The sequence below is a fragment of the Grampus griseus genome, assembly GCF_964374135.1.
Source record: "Grampus griseus genome assembly, chromosome: 14".
NCBI classification, from domain to species: Eukaryota; Metazoa; Chordata; class Mammalia; order Artiodactyla; family Delphinidae; genus Grampus; species Grampus griseus.
The window spans coordinates 74,674,448-74,696,814 of NC_139008.1; the positions used below are offsets into that span (position 1 = coordinate 74,674,448).

General features: G+C 44.8%; 1 protein-coding gene across 2 annotated transcripts in view; it reads right to left on the minus strand.

Annotated features, from left to right (window-relative positions):
* The window catches only part of SLC13A3 (solute carrier family 13 member 3), a gene marked incomplete at both ends in the record, with an annotated part of 73,263 nt that overhangs the window by 33,431 nt on the left and 17,465 nt on the right, over nt 1-22,367 (minus strand). For both annotated transcript variants that reach the window (XM_082671241.1, XM_082671240.1), the window contains 2 exons: nt 7,724-7,884; nt 10,556-10,821. In XM_082671241.1, the coding sequence (XP_082527367.1) occupies nt 7,724-7,884; nt 10,556-10,821 (427 nt within the window). The remainder of the gene's footprint in view (nt 1-7,723; nt 7,885-10,555; nt 10,822-22,367) is intronic.

The window sequence follows — 22,367 nt, forward strand, 5'->3', positions numbered from 1 at the left end:
AAGAACACGATGTCTTTAGTGTGATGTAGTAAATGGGACAGGAGTGTCCCATTCTTGTGCAGTCAATCAGAGTGCTTCCTCAGGTCCTGACCTATACTAGTCATTGGATCCAAAAAAAAAAAAAAAAAAGATACTCAAAATTCCATCCTCCTGTCCCACCCATCCCTTTTTGGAGAAGTCTTCAGGCCCGTGGGCAGGGAGTTCACTGCAAGGCTGCTTGACAACCCATAACTCAAGCCTAGGCTAACCTGAGCTGTCATTGTCAAAGGGATGTTTGGGAAAGACTAGCTCTGAGTGGTAATGGGTCAGCAATGGGATGGGTGACCCCAGTCTGCCATACCTTCAAAAAGCATTTATTGAGCACCTACTGTGTACTATTGACTATGAGCTTGGGGTACACAGTGAATAATACAGGACAGTGTCCTTGCTCCCATGAAAGTTATATTCTAGAAAGGGAGACAGACAATAACCAAATAAAGAAAACTTCCAGTTGTGATGAAAGTGACAGAGGAGATGAAACTGGGCAATGTGATGGAAAGTGACTGCAGCGTGGGGAGGAGGAGCAGGGGGACTATTGTGATCAGGTCAACAGAGCAGACATATGAGCTGATGGCACTTGAGCTGAGACCTCAGGATAAAAAGGAGCCAATCATCTGAAGAGTTGTGGGAAGAGGGGTGGGGGCAACAGGAACAGCAAGTGCAAAGGCCTGAAGTGAGAGTGTGTCTGGTGTGTTGGGAAGCAGGAAGGAGATCAGTGGGGCTGGAGGGGGATGAAGGAGGAGGAGAGGTGGGAGAAGTGGCAGGAGTGAGGCGGCAGGAGGTGGTGTGGATCACACAGAGGTCTTGGGGCTCACAGTAAGGACTTTAGCTTCTCCTCTGAGCCAGATGGGAGTGGAGCCAGGGGAGTGTTTGAGCAGAGGAGAGTCAGGACAGGATCTGACTTCGTTTTTAAAGAAGCCCTTGCTTGATAGGCCAGTCTCCCCGGAGGAGCCTTGGAGTGTCGTGGAGACAACTGAAGGGATTAAAAGTTTCGGCAGCTGAAACCATCACCAAGAGCAAAAGAATCCATCCCAGGGCATTGGAAGTGTGACTGGTAGCTGAACACATGGGTTCAGGGTTCAAGTCCTAGCTCCATCACTGGCTCTGCGACCTTAGATCAGTGTGGTTCCCACCTGGGGTCGATTCGGCCTCCAGGGGATATTGGACAATGTCTAGAGACATTTTTGGTTGTTGCAACTGGGATGGGGGGAGTTGGGGTGCTACTGGTATCTAGTAGTCAGAGGTCAGGGATGCTGCTAAACATCTTACAGGACGTAAGTCAGCCCCCACAAGAAAGAATTATCCTACCTAAAATGTCAAATAGTGCCAAAGTTAAGAAACTCTGGCTTAGATAAATCCCTTGATCTCCTTGAACATCTTTAATTCATAAAATGGAAGTAATAATTCCCCTAGGGTTATGAAGAGGATTAGAGTTGACTTATTTGCTAGAGACAGAATGTTTTCATCACCCCCAAAATTCATATGTTGAAACCTAATCCCTAATGTGATGGTATTAACAGGTGGAGTTTTGGAGAGGTGATTAGGTCATAAGGGAGGAGCCCTCATGAATGGGATTAGTGCCCTTATAAAAGAGACCCCACAGAGCTCCCTTGCCTTTTCCCCATGTGAGGACACAGTGAGAAGATGGCTGTCTACAAACCAGAAAAAGGCCCTCAACAGACACCGGATCTGCTGACGCCTTGATCTTGTACTTTGCAGACTCTAGAACTGGGAGAAATAAATACCAGTCTCTGGTATTTTTGTCATAGCAACCTGAACAACTAAAACGTCATTTAAAGCAGGGATTAGCAAACTTATTCTGTAAAAGGCCAGTAGTAAATATGAAAAGCCATATGATCTCTGTTGTAACCACTCAAATCTGCCATGATATCATGAAAGCAGCCGTAGACAATACAGAAATGACTAGTGTGACTAAACATTTATTTTTGGATACTGAAACCGAATTTCATATAATCTTCACATGTCACAAAATCTTCTTCTTCTTTTGATTTATCCAACCATTTAAAAACATTAAAACTATGCTTAGCTCACAGGCTGCATGAAAAACAGGCAGCAGGCTAGATTTAGTGGGCCCAAGTTTGCCAGCCCCTGATTTTAAAAATTTAACAGGAATCTGAGCACTAGTGGGGATTTAGAAAATGTGGGTTACTACCAAGAAAGAATAAAAGAGTGGTCCCTGAAGTCTGGAACTTGTCTGACCCAGATACGACAGACACATCGTTCTCTTGTTGGACCTAAACAATCTCACACATCACCGACTTCAGACAAAGTCACTCTGAGACTGATAAAATGAGCCAGAGCAAGGACACCTCATAATCTCGTTTAAGTGCAAAGCCACTTGCCACCCACAAAATATCAAGCTTCCAATTCTCTTGCTAAATAAATGGTTACTTCTTGCCTAATCACAGAATCGTCACCAGTCTCTGACAGCACCCAATCTAGAGCAAACCCTACTTTCTTAGCCCCCATCCCCATCCAAAATGACCCAACCAAAGCCCAAATCCTATGAGAGGTGCTTTCTAGCACCCTCTGAGTTGACTGTAGTCGCCCGTGGTGTGTGTTCTCCCTCACTGCAGCAACGATAACAAACTCAACCTGTTTAACTACAGATGTATTCCTGGGGGGCTTTGGCCACGTGGACTGGGTGGAAGGGTCTAGACTCCAGCTTCAGTTCTTTCTCTGTCTCACCAGGGGGCTTGGGGAAGTCCCTTCCCTTCTCCATTCTGGGCTGTTCTTTTCCTGCTGGTCCCACGAGGGAGCAGCATTCCATGGTGGCTGACTGGGCCATTTTTACTGTGCCTGAGGCTGACCCACCAGCAGGGGTCGGAAGGCTAAATTCAGATCAGCTCACCCTGGGCCGTGGGGACAAGGGCTTCAGGGCTCCCGTGATGGGAACACACGTCCACATGCAACGCACGGGGCCGGAGGCCGGGGCACTGAAGCAGGAAGTGAAGGACTGTTAATAGGACACTGATGCTGGTGGGCAAAGTCGCTCCCCAGGGGATGGCCAGACAGGAAGAACCCTAACCCAGTGACTCCCTACCCCCCACCCATCTCTAGCTCTCTCTGTACCCTTCTCACCCGGGTTGGGAATGACTGTCACGGAGCATCAGATGTCCGCAGAGCTCACCAGCATCTCGGGTATAACAATAGGCCACCTTCCTCAGCCCTGGATGAACATTAGAATTTGCTGAGAATGCCCAGGTCCCACCCTGGAGGTTCTGGTTTAGAGGCTCTGGGGACTCAGTATTTTTAAAAGCTCTGTAGGTCATTCTTTGGGGCAGGCAGGGTTGAGAAGGCTCCCCTGAAGTTAGAGATGGGGAACTGAAGCCTCCAGTGGCTGCCCATGACCTTGGAGGGGGTGAGTGCTCCCCAGTTTGCCACAGTCCTCAGCCATGGAAGCTGGTTGCTGCCAGCATCGGAGTTGGAGAGCCCTGATACAAAACTGTACGTGCTATAGACGAGGCAGAGGAAGCTATTCATATGCACATGGCTATGAACAGTAATTATCTGTAGTAATTAAAATTAGGAAGGAGTTTCACTTTTTCTTTATGCAAATTAGTAATGTGAAAAAATTTGATACCAAGCATTATTTTTTTCTAATGATGATGATAAAACCAATGAAGATGAAGTTGAAAAAAACTTGGAAAACCAAGGTGCTACTCAGCCCCTAGCAGCTCAGCTACTCTTAACCATTTATCCCGGGTCATCCCTGTACCTCCTGTGACCACACTGACCCAAGTGACCACACGAAAACAGGCCAAAGTCTCCAAAGGTTCTGACTTCCCTGGGTCCAGAAATCGCAGGCTGGTTAGGAGCTCGGTGTTTACGTAAGATCTTATTCAAATAATAACAATCCCTGAGTTTATATCGGGTGGGGGAGCTGAGAACTTTCACATTTGTCATCTTACGGCAGCCTCAGAACAGACTGGGAGAGCTGGGCAGGGGTTATTACCTTCCTCTTTACACCTCGGGAAACTGAGGCCCAGAGACACGGGGGAAGCGTGGGATAAAGATGACCCACTGGGTAAATGGCAGAGTCGGCTTGTTCCCAGGACTACTGATTCCCCACCCCTTGAATCTCACCCCACCTCCAAAGGCACCCACCTGGCTCTGACCTGGAACAGCTAACTCTAATTGAACCTCCCTGGTATGACTGAAATGTTCTTGAAGTTTGGCACACAGAAGGCTCTCAGGAAAGAGTTCTTGTATCAGATTAGGTAAATAGCACCCCAGGGGAAGTCAAAGGTCCCCAGGATAGGCAGTTTTACATCCATTAATTTACTTAGTGCCCACAACTACCTGGGTGGTAAGGATTAATATCCCCATTTTATATATGAGGAAACAGGCATAGAACAGTTCAGTAACTGGTTTGTTTATTTATTTATTTATTTCACACACTTATTGATTATCTACTACGTGCCAAACAGTGTTCTAGGTGAACAATACTATAGTTCACAGCAATGAGAAAGACCGACACAAGCTCCCATGGAACCTGGAGTCCACGGAGGAGACGGGTAATAAATCCTTCTCAACTAGCAGTCATAGGAAACTTCAACCTGAATCAAGGTGTAGGGTCTTATTACCCACTCTTTCCAATTCCTGGAACTCTTATACTGGTTTTTATATAATAGCAATAGTATCACTGCCACGTATTAACCATGTCTATGTGCCAGGCTCTCATTTCTCATGTAAGCCTGACAACGATATGTACGAAATGGGTGGTTTTGTCCTCATTTTATAGATGAGACAAGAGCCTCAGGAAGAGGCCCCCTCTCGCAGCCTCATGAATGAAGAGGCAAGAGGAGGACAATGCTTAACTCAGCTGACAAGACTGCTTCTGGAATGAGAGCGTCTTGGGCATTCCTAAAGGAAAGGCACGGGTGGCAGCCTAGCCTTCTCTGGGCAGAAAAAAGGAGGGGGGAGAGTGGAAGAGTTTAGATTCAAAAGCCAAATGGGCCCCTTACTGGCTGAGGGACTTTGGGCAAATACTTCACCACTCTGTGCATCAGTTTCCTCCTCTGTAAAATAGGCATGATGCCAGGGCCACCCTTGAAGGGCTGAAGTGGAGGATCTAATGAGAACATGCATGTAGAAGGAGAAGCCACCACCCATGTGGCCCTGGTCCCCCAGGCAGTGCAAGGAGCAGAGTGTGTAAAAGAACTGAAGAGAAGCAGCAGGGCTGCCCTCCAAGGCTGAGGATCCCTAGGGTGTTGTCCAGCGAGCCCCGTCCTGCCCCAGGCTCTATCTTGTTCTGGCTTGTAAGCACAGATTCCAGATTCAGACAAAGCTCAGCAACTAACTCACCATGTTGCTTTGGGCAAAGCATTTTGCCTCTCTGACCCTCAGTCTCTTCGTCTGTAATATGGGTGTCATCTACTTCATAGTACTGTTATGAAGATTAAATCAGCTAATGGGTATGAAAAGTTTAGCACAGTGTCTGGCATAGGGTGGGTCTTCAGGAAATGGTAGCTCACATCATCCTTATAGTTGTTGCTCTGGGTGTCCCTCAGGGACTTAAAGCCTCCAGGAAAGCCTCCAGGAGCCTCCTCGCCCCTATCCTGGCCCATAAACAGAGTCTCCACTCCCTCCACTCCTGTCCTTACCTCCTGCCACCAGGGCAGAGCACAGAAACTGGATGAAAGAGAACATCTGTCTTTGCACTGGAATTACCCGTTTTAGGTCTTGGGGCTGATCATTAACTAATCCCCGATCTCTGATCCCGCCGCCTATGAAAGCAGAGGTCTGCCCCAGTCTCCCAGGGTCTCCTGCCTCCTGACATCCTGCAGCATAAGGGGAAAGACTCTGGATTTCGCATGACGCTGTGTGTGACCTTGGGCAAGTCCCTTCCCCTTCTCGAGTCTCAGGTTTTTCATCTTATTCATATAATGAGGGAACTGGCTTTCATACCTTTTTTTCTTTTTTTTTTTGCCACTAAACTCTTAGAAAAAACATCTTCTATGGGAGGCAGAACAACAGAGGTTAAGAGTACAGGCGCTAAAGTCAACCAACCTGGATTCAAAATACCAGAGCTGCTGTTTTGGAATTATGTGACCTTGGGGACTACTTTAACCACTTTTTAAATTTCTTCCTCCATTTCCATTGCTCTAAATGAGGTCAAAGCTAGCTCCATGTCATTCAGATGTAAGGCCCTTAGATGAGACCTTGCATAAAAGTAAGTACTCAGTACTAACATCGGTGATTGTTACTTGGAAGCTCAGGGTATAAAGTAGGTAAAGTGGGGGCAGCTGGCAGCCCCAAGACTCAGGATGCGGCAGCCATTTTGCAACCACGAGGGAAAGACCAAGGGAATCACAGAGATACCAGTGAACAGCCCTGACATCCTTGTGCCTCTGAAATGACCCTGGAACTGCCCTTCTCTGACTTTTTGACATTTGAGGAAAATAAACCCTTGTTCTTTAAGTCACTGGCAGACAGGCATCCTTTTACCTGCAGCCAAAAGAATTCTCACTGATGCAGCTGATTTCATGCGGAAGAGAGTGGGCTCTGCAGCCAGACTGCCTGGGTGCAAAGTTGGGCTCTACCATTTGCTCGCTGTGTGACCTGGAGCAGTCAGTTCCCCTCTCTGAGCTCTCATTTAGTCACTTAAAAACATGGCAGCTACTTGTGTTTTGTTTTCTTTAGAACACAGTTTCAGAGATTTAAGTGAATCCAATCTCTCATTTCATGGCACATTCTCACTATCTGTTGCACAAGGCCACTCTTTTTGTTTTATTTATTAATTTGGTCCCTTTTATCCCCATTTCCCAATCCCATCCTTCCCAGAGCAACCACTGGGATGCATTTAATGTGTAGCTTTTCCTTTGTTTATGTTCTTGCAAACGTTTTGTCTTTTGTGAGTGTTTTTAATTTACATAACGATATTGTGTTCTATATCTCCTTCTGGCTTTTCCAATCACAACTAGGTTTTATGAGATTTATTTCTATAACTATATGTCCCTCTAATTCTTTGTTCCTAAAAGCAGCATAGTGCTCGGTGACGTGCACCCACCACACTCAATCTCCTCCTTTACTGGCGATGGTGGCCATACCACAACCCTAAACCTAACCCAAACCTGAACCCTAACCAGCATACCACAGGGAATGCTGCACTAAACATGGTCACATGTGTCTCCTCATGAACCCGTGTCAGAATGCCTTTAGCACTTGCATTCAGGGCCAAACTTCTGGGTTCCAGGGTATACGCACTCTTAATTTGATCAAATATTTGTAGAATGCCCTTAAGAAAGGCTGACTGTCCACACTGTCTAGCAGCGCACAGAGTTCCAATGGCTCCCATTCCTGCCAACACTGGGCACTATCCAGCTTTCTTATTTTTGCCAATCTCATTGAAATAAATCTCATCATTGTTTCAAGTTGCATAGTACCTACTTCATGAGGCTGTTTTGAGAGGCCAAGGAGTTAATGTATGTAAAGTGTTTAACTCATTGCTTAGTACACAGTAAATGCTCAATAAATGTAAATTTTTAAAAAAGGTACCATGGTTTGACTTAGTGAATTCTCAGTTACTATTATTAAACTTGGCACGTAGTAGGTGCTCAATAAGTGCATTCCCTTGGCCTTCCCCAACACCCTCTGGATGTCCCCACTCTCACTCTTCCACCTTGGTGGAGTTCCTCCCAGTCCCTTCCCACAGACTCACCTGCTTTCTCTTCACTCTCCCAGCTGAGGTCTTTACGAACCTCCTGGCCAAAGAGACTCTTCAGGATGGCGCTGGCGATGGGCAGCATCATGGCAGTGGAGGCCGTGTTGCTCAGCCACATGGACAGAAAGGACGTGGTCACCATCATCCCTAGGATGAGCCTGGGAACAGAGGGAGTCAGAGGCCGATCTAGAACTGGGGCCTCTGCTTTGTATCCCACTTGTTTACACATGGAAAGTTAAGGCCCAGAGAGGACAAGCTAGTGACCAAGTGGGAACCAAATCCATTCACCACGCTTATTCTAGATCTAAGGAAACTGACTCAGTGTATGTAAGTGAACTGACCTCAGGTGCCCAAGGTAAATTAGTTCTAAAGACACACCAACCCTGACATTTTCTCTCCTTTGCCCACAAATCCTGGATAGCTCCCGTTGCAGAATAAAGGTGTCTTGGTTTGGCACCAAGACTCTCCACTGTTTCACCCTAAGTGGCCTTCCCAGCCTCCTCTCTCCCCCTTCCCTTCCCACTCCTCCCAGGCACCCCTGCTCAGGCTCTGCTGAGTTTCTCGCCAGCTCCCAAACACGCCTTGATGTCCTGCCTGCCTGCCATTGCTTGGTCCCTCCCACCAACAGGAATCTAAGTTTAGTGATTTGCTTTTCTTTACATTGAACTCTTAATCCACCTGGAATTTATTTAGTTGTATAGAACAAAGTCGGATCTAAGTAGAATTTTTTCCTAAAGAATACACAAATTATTCCAACACCCACCACTTCTTGAATCCTTCCCTTTCCCACGGATTTCAATTTCTTCCAGATTATTTATTCTGTGTTTTAAAAATCTATTTTTGAGCTAGTGTCATACCGTTTTCATTGTTGTAACTTTAAAACATGTTTGACAGCAGCCTCATCCATTCTTCAAGGCCAAATGTAACCTCCTCCAAGAAGTCACCCTATATCACTCATGTGGGCTCATATTGCACCATGTGTCCCTTAGGTATTAAATTCTGTTCTGTGTTGGGATCAGTTTTATAGATGGAATCTCTCCCATAGGACTGACAGTTCCTCCATGAGGAAACAGCTACAGAGCCTAGCAGAATGCCTGGCCCAGAGCAAACGCTAGAAAACCATGAGTTATTCAGAACCTCCTTCTCCCTCATCGCCACCCCCATCCCCACCACAAAAAGAGCTCGCAAACCTATCCATTCAGCCCATCTCCACTGCCACCACCCTAGTCCAAGGTGGCACCATCTCTCGTCTGGATCCCCAGAACAGTCTCTTACCTGGGCTGCATCCGTCTTCTCACCTTCATCTGATCCCCTCATGGCAGCCAAGAGGAATTTTTTAAAAAATGCAAATCTGGTCATGTCACTCCCCAGCTTAGAATTCTTTAAAGCAGAGATTGATAACCAGGGGGGCCATAGATATAATTCAGAATGAACATGATAGGGGAAAATATACCTCTATTTTACTAACATCTAATAGAAATTAAATATTTCCTTCAGTGATAAACATAGGCAAAAAAGTTCAGTATTATTAGAAGGGGAGGACTTCCCTGGTGGTGCAGTGGTTAAGAATCCACCTGCCAATGCAGGGGACACGGGTTCGAGCCCTGGTCCAGGAAGATCCCACATGTTGAGGAGCAACTAAGCCCGTGAGCCACAACTACTGAGCCTGTACTCTAGAGCCCATGAGCCACAACTACTGAGCCCGCATGCCACAACTACTGAAGCCCGCGCGCCTAGAGCCTGTGCTCCACAACAAGAGAAGCCACCACAGTGAGAAGCCCGCACACCACAACGAAGAGTAGCCCCCGCTCGCCACAACTAGAGAAAGCCCGCGTGCAGCAACGAAGATCCAATGCAGCCAAAAATAAATAAATTAATTAAAAAATTTTTTTCTCTGTTAGAAGGGTTGTTGGTTACCAGTAAAGATCACAGACACTTCCATATCACATTATAATAGTTGAGACATCTTGGAATATCATTGACACTCAGAACTGCCTCAAAACTACAGTTATGAGGCTGTTGCTAGATCTCATCATTTATTGTGTTAATAAGAAGTACATATAGTATTCTATCACAAATTTGTGTGGTTTTAAAAAATTGTTTGGATAAGTGCATTTTGCTGTAATTGTTGTGGTTGTTGTTTTAAATCCTATGTGTTGTGCTTTATGAATTTAAAAACATTACTGGGAAGGAATCCTTAAGATTCAACAAATTGCAAAAAAAAAAGATTAAAAGAACAACAATGACCTTATTTTAAAGGCCATTCAATCATCTTAAAATAAAAGTTGGAATCCTAGCTAGGGGGCCCAAGGCCCTTAGGAATGGACCCTACCTCCCTGCCTCTCCAAGGCCATCTTTCCATCCACTCCACACCCACCATGTCACCTTGGCTGGTAAATAGAAAACCAAGATGATAACAGCCAGCATTTACTGTGCAGGTCCAAGCTACTGTATCATCATTTTACAGGCAAAGAGAGCCTAAGTCACCTCCCAGAGCAGGAAAGGTGGGATTCAGCCCCAAGTAGTGAGTCAAACTGCTAATATGGCCCCCTCTAGAACTACTGGACAGGAATACCTGGGGGTGAGGTCTGGGAATCAGCATTTCAACTGATTCCCATGTGATTCTTACATACTTTCGAGAACTGCCCAAGGGCCTAGCACTGTGTCTGGCACTCACTAAATATTTGAGAAATGAATAAACAAGTGGATGGTGGGACATGATGAGTTTGTTGCCCTGGATGACCAGAGCAGGAAGAGTGGGTTTAGGCTCCGAGAGATGTGGTCCCTCTGCCTCGCCACCTCTGGGCTGGACCCATTACCTGGCCTTACCTGGCCGGCTGGACCCCAGTGAGCATCAGGACCTTGAGGGCAATTCTCCGGTGCAGGTTCCACTCCTCGATGGCGCTGGCCATGATCAGACCGCTGAGGAAGAGGAAGTTGGTGTCCAGGAAGTACTGGGCGCAGACCTTGTTGGAGGGCAGGATGCCCAAGAAGGGGAAGAGGATGATGGGCAGCAAGGCCGTCACCGAGAGGGGCAGGGCCTCTGTGCACCAGTACACCGCCATGAGCAGGATGACGAACAGGCAGCGACCTTCCTGCAGGGGGGAGATGCAGGCCCAGGAGGGTCAGCAGAGCTTTGGGTGGCAGAGGGAGAAGAGGTCCTGGAGCAGGGCCCATCAGGGCCCATTCCTCGGGGAGGCAGTGGAGAGGGTAAGTGCCCAAGGCTCAGACTTTGAGCCGGTGGTGTCACCTATCTGAGCCTCATTTTGCTCAACTATAAAATGGGGAAGCTATATCTGTCCATTTTATATCTGTCCATTTTAGTTTGACGATAAAATGAAATACCCCATTGTCTAAGAAGTAGACCCTGAGATGAGCATGAGAGGGAAAAGTAGTTTGCTCGACAGGGAATCTCAGTAAGTTCTGGAAGGGCGGTGAGGAAGTGAAACAGAGAAGGACGCCAAGACAGTGTATTAACAAGAAGGTTACTACGGAGGGCAGCTGGGGCTCAATCTTGATGGGGACCCTAGAAGACAGTGGAGATCGTGCCTCAGAGCAGTCCCCCTGGGAGGCAAGGAAGCTGCTATTTATCTGCCAGCTCTTGCTCATCACTGGTGGAGGGCTGCTCATGGGAGCGTTAACTCTCCAGCACTTCGACCTGCCCTGTGCAGCAGCCAAATTAACAAGTTCATGCAGAGCATCCAGGGTTCTGCAAGAAGCTATTGGCATGTGCAGAACGGTAACCGCCAACAGGGATGTGGACAGAGCACCAGTAGCAACTGCCGCATCCATACGTGGCATTTAGCACAACGTCCAACACTTGGTACCCACACTATAAATAGTAATAATAATTACTGATATTTATTGGGCTAGTAGGTACCTGCTATTGTTTATTCATCACAAAATCCCAGTGAAGTACGTATAATTATTATGACCATTTGGTGGATTGGGAAACTGAGATTCCAGGAGGTCAGTAGCGAGGCAATGGTTGTGCAAACAAGACAGTCTACCTCCAGAGCCAGCTCTCTTAACCAAGTACCCCACAGCTGCTATCAGCTGAATGCTAGAATCTATGCATTCAGGTTGACAATGCAATTTCAAAGATTCAAAACAAAACGGATCTGTGGATGCCAAGGCTGGGGTTGGGATGTTCGTGTTTTGCGGGGGCGGGGGGAGCTGCAAAGAAGCACAAAGGAAACTACTGGGGTGACAGAAATGTTCTAGACCTCGATTGGGGTGGTGGTTGCATGGGTTTGTACATTTGTCAAAACTTGTGAAACTATTCACCTGCTGATGAAACAAGAGCGCAGTAATGGTAACATCTTCTGATACATCAGTGTCCCACAGGATCCATAACAAATAGTGTCTTATTATTCCCATAGTCACTATTTAAATAAAACTGCCTACTGCCCTGACCTTGCTTTCTTATATTCTCTCAAGGCAATGATCTTGCATGGACAGACTATTTCTTGGATTTGGTGCTGTCTGGTGCCATTTATTCTTCTTACTTCTTACTCATAGTAGGTTTTGTTGACTTTATTCAGGGTCCACAGCACACTGAACTGAATTCCATCCTAACAAGCACCATCCTAATAGAACATATCCTCAGCTACACAGGACAGGCATCAAACTATGTGCAGACACTACAATTAGTTAATCCATCTAAAGGGGCAAGGTCCAATGGTCCAGGGAGACCAATGAGATGGCTTTGGCAATAATCCAAGCAACAGATACTGGCAGCTAGGGTCTGATGGGAGCAGTGGAGGTAATGAGAAGTCGTCAAATTCTGGATCTATTTCTAAGATAGCTTTGCCAAGGATCTGTTATGATGTGTAAGGCAAAGAGAGAAGCCCAGGGTAATTCTAGTTGTTGGCCTCAATGGAAGAATGAGGTTGTCCCTTACTGAGAGAGGGAAGACTGTAAGACACACCTACATCCATTTCCAAACCTTGAAAACACATCCTGAGACTCTGCTTAACAAGCCCAACATAGGAGAATTTCCATTTCCCAAGTGCCTTAGCTTTTGTACCAGTGTTTACATTCTCTCATGCAATTTACAGACCTACAAAAAGTCTCTTGCAGTGGGAATTTTTGTAAAACAAATCCTCTTTTCCCATTTGTCTATTTTTTCTTTTGTTGCCTGTGCCTTTGGTGTCATATCCAAGAAATCATTGCCAAATCCAATGTCCTGAAGTTTTTGTCTTATGTTTTCTTCTTAGATTTTTATAGTTTTAGGTCTTATGTTTAGATCATGAGCACATTTTGAGTTCATTTTTGTATGCGATGTTAGATAAAGGTCTAACTTCATTCTTTTGCGTATGAATATCCAGTTTTCCCAGCACAATTTGGTGAAAAGATTGTCCTTTCCCCATTGAATGGTCTTGGGACCCTCTCCAAAAATCATTTGACCATACACGTGAGGGTTTATTTCTGGGCTTTCTATTCTGTTCCATTGGTTTATATCTGTCTTTTTGCCAGTACCACACTGTTCTGATTACTGCAGCTTTGTAGTAAGTTTTGAAATCAGGAAAACTTCTGAGTCTTCCAGCTTTGTTGTTTTTCAAGATTGTTTTGGCTATTTGGGGTCCCTTGAGATTCCACATGAATTGTAGGATGGGTTTTCTATTTCCACACAAAAAACCACTGGGGTTTTGATAGGGATTGCACTGACTCTTTAGATCACTTTGGGTAGTATTGATATCTTAACAATATTAAGTTGTCCAACCCATGAACACAAGATATGTTTCCACTTACAGTCAGTCCCCTATTTCTGATGGTTCAACTTAACAATTTTTTAAACTTTATGATGGTGCAAAAGTGATATGCATTCAGTAGAATTTTGAAGTTTGATCTTTTTCCAGGCTAGCAATATGCAGTCTGATCCTCTCTCCTGATGCTGGGCAGTGGCAGCGAGCCCCAGCTCCCAGCCAACCACACCATCATGAGGGTAAACAACCGATGTACTTATAAGCATTCTGCACCCAGGCAACCATTCCGCTCTTCACTTTCAGTACAGCATTCAATAAATTACATGAGATATTCAACACTTTATTATAAAATAGGCTTTGTGTTAGATGATTTTTGCCCAACTGTAGGCTAATGTAAGTGAGCACATTTAAGGTAGGCTAGGCTAAACTATGATGTTGAGTAGGTTAGGTGTATCAAATGCATTTTTGACTTACGATATTTTTAATTTACAATGTGTTTATTGGGATATAACCCCATTGCAAGTTGAGGAAGATCTGTATTTATGTCTTTCATTTCTTTCAGCCATGTTTTGTAGTTTTCATTGTACATGTCTTTCACCTCCTTGGTTAATTCCTAAGTATCTTATCCTTTTTGATGCTATTGTAAATGAATTATTTTCTTAATTTCCTTTTTAGATTGTATAGAAATGCAACTGATTTTTGTGTGTTGACTTTGTAGCCTGCTACTTTGCTGACTTCATTTATTAGTTCTCACAGTTTTGAGTTGTTGGGGTCAGGGAAGAATAATTGTAAAACAAATCAAAACCGCTTGAAACGAATATTTTAAGAGGTCAGACTATTGGACACACATTTTAAAGATCAAAAGCAAAAGCAATAATATGGAATCAAATACCACGACTAAAAATTGCCTAAGTTTTGATTTCCTAACATCTTTTTGGTTCCTATACCAGGCAGATTCCTACATATCAGGGATGAGAGATCTTAGATAATCACAGATTTATAAGTATTTATAACTTCCAGCCCTTTGTCCAAGCAAAATTGTATATTGAATCACAATATGAAACAGACAAACCTTGAGAGTAAAATTTAGTTAAAAGGAGTTTTTCTGGGAGAAGTGGGATGAGGAGCTCCCTACTGGGCCCCCTGTTCACTCCCTCCCTCCCACCTACCCTGGCAAACCTAATACCTCCCTGATCCAGGAATTCAATGGAGGACGGTCAGACCATCGCCAAGCCCCCTGCTTTATGGATATGAACACTGAGACCAGAGAGGCAACAGATAGGTGTCAGGCATGTTTCTAGAATCTCAAACTGGGGTTTCCCAGGCAGCTGAGATCCTGCGCTGCATCTGTTATAGAAAAGGACCTCTTTGTCTCAATGGGTGCTTGGAGCCAAAAGGCATCGTTCCAGGGTTCCACAGAGGCAAACAAAGGGGCAGACCCAACCCAGGTACTCCTAGTACAGCAAACAAAGATGCAGGAAAGTGGCAGCACAATAAACAGCACCCCATTTACAGAAGCTTCTGGAATGCCCACGTTCTGCCAGGGGAGTTTCAGGGACCACCCTGGAAGCCAATGGATCCAAAGGTTCAGGCAACAAAAAAGCAAATGTGGCCAACAAGGTCTTCTTAGGGCTTGGAACCTGTGAGTCCACAAATGGACCCGAACATCAGCTAGAGACAGTTTTCATAGCTCAGAGAGGTCAAGTGACTACTCTGAAGACACACAGCTTCCTAGAGATGGAGCCAGGTTTTAAGTAGAAGGCCATGTCCTGGCTCCTTGTGTGGCAGAAGCGTGATACCACTTGTCTCCATCCCCTTATCCTGCTTCATTTTTCTTCATATAACCAATTGCTGCCACCTGTATTAGTCAGTGTCCCCCAGAGAAAGAGAATGGATAGGACATATCTAGATACATGTAAGAGGAGATTTGTGATAGGATTTGGCTCCCACAGTTATGGAGGCCAGGAAGTCTCATGATTTTCCATCTGCGAGCAGGAGAACCAGGAGAGCTGGTGGTGTAATTCAGTCCAGGGTCAAAGCCCTGAGAAGCAGGGGACTGCTGGTGTAGGTTCCAATCTGAGTCCAAAAGCCCAAGAACCGGAAGCACCGATGTCCGAGGGCAGGAGAAGATGGATGGCTCAGATAGACCAGAAGGGAATTTGCCCTCCCTCCACCCTTCTGTTCTATTCAAGTCCTCAGCTGATTGGATGATGCCCAACACATTGGTGAGTGCAGGTCTCAGTCTACTGATTTAAACGCAATCTCTTCCAGAGACATCCTCACAGATACACTAAGAAATAATGTTTCACCAACTAACTAGGCATCTCTTAGCCTAGTCAAGGTGACATAAAATTAACCTGAAAGCAGAGTTTGTACTTTACTGGTTTTCTCTTCCACTAGAATGTAAGCTCTAGGAGGGCAGGGATTGTGTCCCTGAAGCCAAGAACAGTGCCTGGCACATAGTAGGAACCCAAAATATTTATTGAATAACTAATACGTGCTTCTGCAACTCAGACAGTGCTCACAACATGTTCACTATCATCCATTCAGCAAACATTATTCCTGACCACGTGCTGAGCACCAGACTGGGAGTTGAGACTACGAAAATGACTGAGACATAGTCATGGCACTTTTACCAGGAGATCTGACAGTGCCAATCATAGGACCATTCTCCATGGCTAGTTCTCCTCAAACTCAAATGACCTTATCAGACTCTACCCACCAAATATCCCTCAAGTGGTGTGCTGGTAAATGTTTAACAACTGGCTCTCTGAAAAAACTGTGGGTGTATATGTTTGTGTGTGTGTGTAAAAGTTCTTGATTATTATTCAGTTCAGCTAAGAAGCCACTCATGTCATTGACCACTGAGTTTAGTTCCCCTATGAATGTCGGTTATGTTTTAATTTACATTAATTAAGACAAAACAGATACAATGAAGGAACACGTCAGGACGCCACTTGCTTACCAATGGTGTGTCTTCTTTACTGAATCAAATGATGGTTTTCAAATACCAGAAGAATAGTTCCCCATTTTTTGTGCTAGTCACAATATTACAGCTATAGACAACACATTTTAAGTGTGATCTGTATTACTAACTTTTCCCATTACCTTCTTAAGTCTAGACAAGCAACCAAACAATGAGCTAAGCCCTGATTTGTAGTGTTTACTGATTTCTATGGTGTAAATATGCCCACATGGCTGATTTCAAGCCACCAAGTTCCATCACTGAGCACAGTGTTGGAAAGAGATGGACTGTATCACAACACTCCACAGTACTTCCTCCGCACATATAGATGTAAATAACAGTAGATGCAAATAACCTCAAGACCATAGATAATAGTAAAACAACTAGGAAGTGATGAGTTTTGACTATCTATTACCTTTGTTTTGATATAATTTTTAAACCCCAATTAATAAAATTTCATTTTAAATAGTATCTATGTTTAACAACTAGCTAGCAAAATTCATGAAAATGTAACCATTAGGTCTCGTGAGCCAGTACATGGGCTCCAGTCACTCTGTGGGCCTCCAGGCAGAACATCCATGCAAAGCCCCCAAGGAATCTGGGTCACATTCTGGTGCAAACTCGACATTCTTCAACCCATGTGTGGTATCATGCTCCATAATGCATCCATTGTTTAAACATATACAATTATTTGCTGTCAAAGTTGGAAACTTGCTGCTGGCTTTGGAAGACACAACTATCCTGTTTTATGCACCACCTGACAGTTTGAAGAATATATGTCTGTCTTAATCAGCTCAGGTTGCTACAAGCAAATACCAGAGACTGGGTGGCTTCAACGGCAGACATTTATTTCTCACAGTTCTGGAGACTGGAGGATCTAAGATCCAGGTGTCAGCAGATTTGGGTTGTGCGGAGAGCTCTCTTCCTGGCTTACAGACGGCTGTCTTTTCCTTATGTCCCCACGTGGTCCTTCCTTGGTGCCAGGCATGCAGAGACAAGCTCTCTTCTTATAAGGGCTATAATTCCATCATGGGCCCCCCCCCCACCCTCATGAACCAATCTAATCTTCCAGCTTTGAAAGGATACTAAATGGATAGTATGGACTACTTTATACCAATAAATTTGATAACTCAGAGGAAACAGAAAAACTTCTTGAAAAATATAACTTATTCAACTATCAGAAAAAGAAAAACTGAATATTTCATTGTCTATTAAAGAGAATCAATCATTTAAAAACTCCCCTCAAAAAAACAACAACAAAAAAACCCCTCTAAGCCCTGCTGACCTCCATGGTAATTCTACTAAACATTTAAGGACTAAGTAATACCCATCTTACACAAACCCTTCCAGAGAACAGAGAAAAGAGGAGCATTTCCCAATTCATTTTGTGAGGCCACGGTAACCCTGCTACCTGAGTTATCCTTACAAGGGCATGAAAAGAAAAGAAAAGAAAAGAGAATATTATAATGGTCGCGGTCAGTGGCATGAAAAGCCACCTGGTAAATCCGAACCCTAAGAAGCTCTGTTCAGAGCTGCCTTTTCTATCCTGCCTCACATCACCATGTAGGAGAATAATTATGATAACAATGACAACCAAAACCACCAACGTGTTTTGAGTACTTATTAAGTTCCAGGTATTTTACATGTATTAATTCATTTAATGAGAGGTCCTATTATTTTTCAGAGGAGATTATAAATGACATCGATTTAGTCATGCATGTAAAGCTATGACCCAGGTAATTCGGTCCCAGGGTAGTGTTGCTGCTCATGAACTGCATATCTAAACAGAAATTCTAATCTTTAAACTCTCTTCCCCTAAACATTTAAAGGGCTCCGAGTATAATGAGAGTTAATGAACAAGTGCTTACAACTGGCCAGGTTCTTTTCCTAGTAATTTACATGCATTAACTCATTCCGTTCCACAGCCACGCTTGGAGGCAGATATTATTGTCTCCATTTTAGCGATGGGACAACTGAGGCAAAGAGGGTAAGTCAGGTAACCTGCCCGAGGATGCTGAGGCAGAGCCAGGATTTGAACCCAAGGCGATCTGACTACAGAGTTTGCACTCCGTACCACTCTGCATCTCTGCATGATCCATGGGTGCCCTTGCCACATTCCTGCAGCCTCTAACTCTCTAGCATCCCTGGAATCTCTCGCATTCCTAGACCAAAAGAAACCCTCTCAAGCCTGGCCTTGCCATCTACGTCCCTCCATCGCCTCTCGTCTGGGCCCCCACTGCCTCCAAAGGGCATGCTTTTAATAATCAGCATGTCCCCTCCCAATTCTCCCATCCAGGAGCCTCATTCTTCTTTCCATTTTGGCTCCTTTTCTCTAGAAAATAATCTAACTGAAAGCTATAGTCCTCCCTCTCTTCATAGGATAGCAACCACAACCACAATAAGACTACTAAGACCCAACATTTACTGAGAATGTACTATGTGCCGGACACCATTCCAACTACTGTCCCTGCGTTATCTCAGTTTAGTTGTGATTGTCACAACAGCCTTATGAAGTAGGTCCCGTGATTATCTCCATTTAACAGATAAGGAAACTAATACACAGAGTGATTAAGTAACCTGGCCAAGGTCACAAGGGCAGCCTACTGGATAAAACAGGCAGGTTCCGGGGCCTCCACTTAGCATTACGTCAGTACAGAAGTAGGAGGTGGGGAGAAGCTAAGCAGGTTACTTCCAAATGTCCAATCAGCATCTGGATGAATAGCAATGAATGAATTTTTTAGCATAAGTATAACCCATGTAACATTTGGGACATACTTATACTAAAAAAATTATTCACTGTTCATCTGAAACTCAAAGTGAACTGGGCACCCTGTATTTTATCTGGCAACCCTAGCTGGACAAATACTCCAAAGATGTGAGGAGGAAAATTCCGAGTGTCCCTTGAGGACCAGAGGTGGGTCACCAGGGCCACTTTAAATCCTAAGAAGTCTGCTTCTATCTAGGACCCCCCCAAAATTTCATACACAGCAAACCAATGGAAAACCAGGCACTGGAAGGGCGCAGCCTATCAGATAAAATGTATCCCACAAGGAAAGTGTTTCTGGAATGGGGACGCTCTACTCCCCCACCTCCTGCGATGCTCGCAAGACAATGTGTCAGAGGACGTACCAGGCCCCCAGTGGGGGAAGCCAGCTGAACAGAGGAGCCAGCAAGCACTCACTTGCTCCCCAGGCGCCTCCTGCCCTTCTGGCTTCTCTCACACTGGATGTCAGAGACCTCGCTCTAGAACACGAGGAAGAGGAAAAACTTAAGGGGGAGTCCGGGAGAGAAGGATCTCTCTCTCAGTGGCTCCCAGCCCGTGGAGCACCCAGGTAGGGGAGGGAAAAAGACTTCTTCGAACCAAGTTCCACATTTCGATCCTTGCCTGGAACTGAACATTGACTTGCGGAATAGAGATCATGTTTGTATATTCAAGTAACTGGAGGATTTTAATTACTTCTCAAGAGTGATGGGGAAGGTCATGGTCTGCAGGAGTTTTAGTCCAGATTATAGGGGAAGAATGTCCCCTACTGAATACATTTTAGAGCAATAGCTGTAGAGAAAAATAAACATGACTTTAAAAAAAAATTAGCTTTATGAGCTATAGTTTACGTACAATAAAATGTGTCCATTGTAAGTGTACAGTTTGCATTTCAACAAATGTATGTACCCACACAACCACCATCCCAATCAAGACATAGAACATTTCCAATAAAGAAATACACATACAAAGGAATATTACTCAGCCACAAAAAAGAATGAAATAATGCCATATGCAGCAACATGAATGGATGTACACATTATTATACTATACGAAGTAAGTCAGATAGAGAAAGACAAATATATGATATCACTTATATGTGGAATCTAAAAAAATGATACAAATGAACTTAGTTACAAAACAGAAACAGACTCACAGACATAGAAAACAAACTTATCAAAGGGGAAAGGTTGTGGGGATAAATTAGCAGTTTGGGATTAGCAGATACAAGCTACGATACATAAAATAGAGGACCTACTGCATAGCCCAGGGAACTATATTCAATATCTTATAATAAACTATAATGGAAAAGAACCTGAGAAAGAATATATATATGTATATACGTATAACTGAATCACTTTGCTGTACACCAGAAACTAACAGAACATTGTAAATCAACTATAGTTTAAAAAAAAGGTATAGAATATTTCCATCCCCCAGAAAGTTCCCCTTAGCCCCTTTCAGGTCAATCCTCACACCTCCTCCAAAACACTGCTGTGCTTTCCATTGCTAGAGATTGGTTTCTCCTGTTCTTGGACTTTACTTAAATGAAATGATGTACTTTTGTATTTTCTGCTCAGTATAATGCCTGTGGATTCATCCATGAAGTTGCATTATCAGCAGTTAATTCTTTTTTACTACTGCATAGTAGTTCATCCTGTAAATATACCACTCTTTCTTTGTACATCTTCTTGCTGGTGGAAAGTGGAGTGTTTCCATTTTGGCATTATTATGAATAAAGCTGCTGTAAATATTCAAGGACTTCTGCTTCAGGGGTGACATCCTGCCAGTTCTTTAGTGCAATGTATTAATTCTGCACATTATAGAATGGGGGGGAGGGGGAGAAGTGCTGGTAAATTCTGGCTGCAAGTGTTGCCTTTCAAAGGCCTTGAGTCCCAGGCATGCATTCTCCCTTTCCCTCTTTCCCCTCTTTTCTCTCTCTGTTTCTCTCGCTCCCTCCTGTTCCCTCCTCGCTCTCTGGGTGCTCTTGCCGGGATGTCAACATCAATCCTTTGTGGAGGAATGATTCCAGATACAGCATGTGTCAGCCAGGGAGGTGATGTGAGGGAAATGGCAAGAGCTGGGAAGTCGATCCTTGGCCCACACGGGGCTTGGGCAGTGAGTGGGTCAAGAGTGTTTCATTACCTTGCTGGTTAGGGATTGCAGCAGGGCCGAGGTGACCCCAAATAGCTTCCCTGCCCCAGCTGAGCTTCCTGTGGGCAAACTGGATTCAGAACTGCCATCTGGATGCCAGACATCTGGTGAGGAATTAATAAGTACTACTGCCCCTCACCCCCACCCCTCCACCCCGGCGGGCCTCAAGGACAAAAACTGGCTTCCGGAGAGCAAAAGTCTCCCAAGAGGCATGGAGGCAGGGACCAGAGAGCTGGCCTGTGGACAGTAAGCGGTGGGCTCTCAGAGATCCAGCGGGCCAAGCCCGTTCCCACCTCCAGGTCTTTGCACCTGCTGTCTCCTCTGCCTGGCCCGCCTGGCCCTCACTCCTTGATCTCTGGCCCCTTGATCTCTGCCCAGCTCACTCCTTCTTGTTGTTTGGCCTCATCTCAAAGGTCTCCTCTTCACAGACCACGCTATTGTCTGTGGTCTGATCTCCACCATCCAGCCTTCTTGTCAAGCACTTACCAATGGCCGAAGTATTTCTTGTTTGTTCACTTATCATTGGCTCTCTTCCCACCAGACTGTAAGCTCCACACAAACAGGGCCCTTGTCTGTGTTTGTTCACCTCTATCTTCAGGGCCTCGATGGACATTTGGTAAATGAATGATTAAGTACTCTAAATCAGGCATCACAAACTCAAATGCAAGGGACAATTTCATGAACGAAGTGGGCTGGCATAAGAAATATCACCTTGTTTTCTCAAGTCTGATTTGCAATTCTGACAGTGTTGTGGGTACAGAAAACCATCCTTTTAGCAGGGAAAAAAATGCCCAAGTTTAATGATAAATTACAGCTGGCATTGGGCTTTAGTGTCGTGGGTGCAATAGGGAGGAGTGGGGACTGTGGTGAAGTGGGGAACATAGGCCCCTTGGAAACAGCAACTGCTGCTCAGCTCCTGACTGTTGCCATGGGGAAACGTGGGGCCCATGATGCCAGAGCTCCTGTTTTTCCAAGAGAAGCTTGAAATTGTGCTTTTATTTGAAATCTCACCATTTTAAATGATTTGCCTATTAAAAGGAAAGTGTGGGCCAA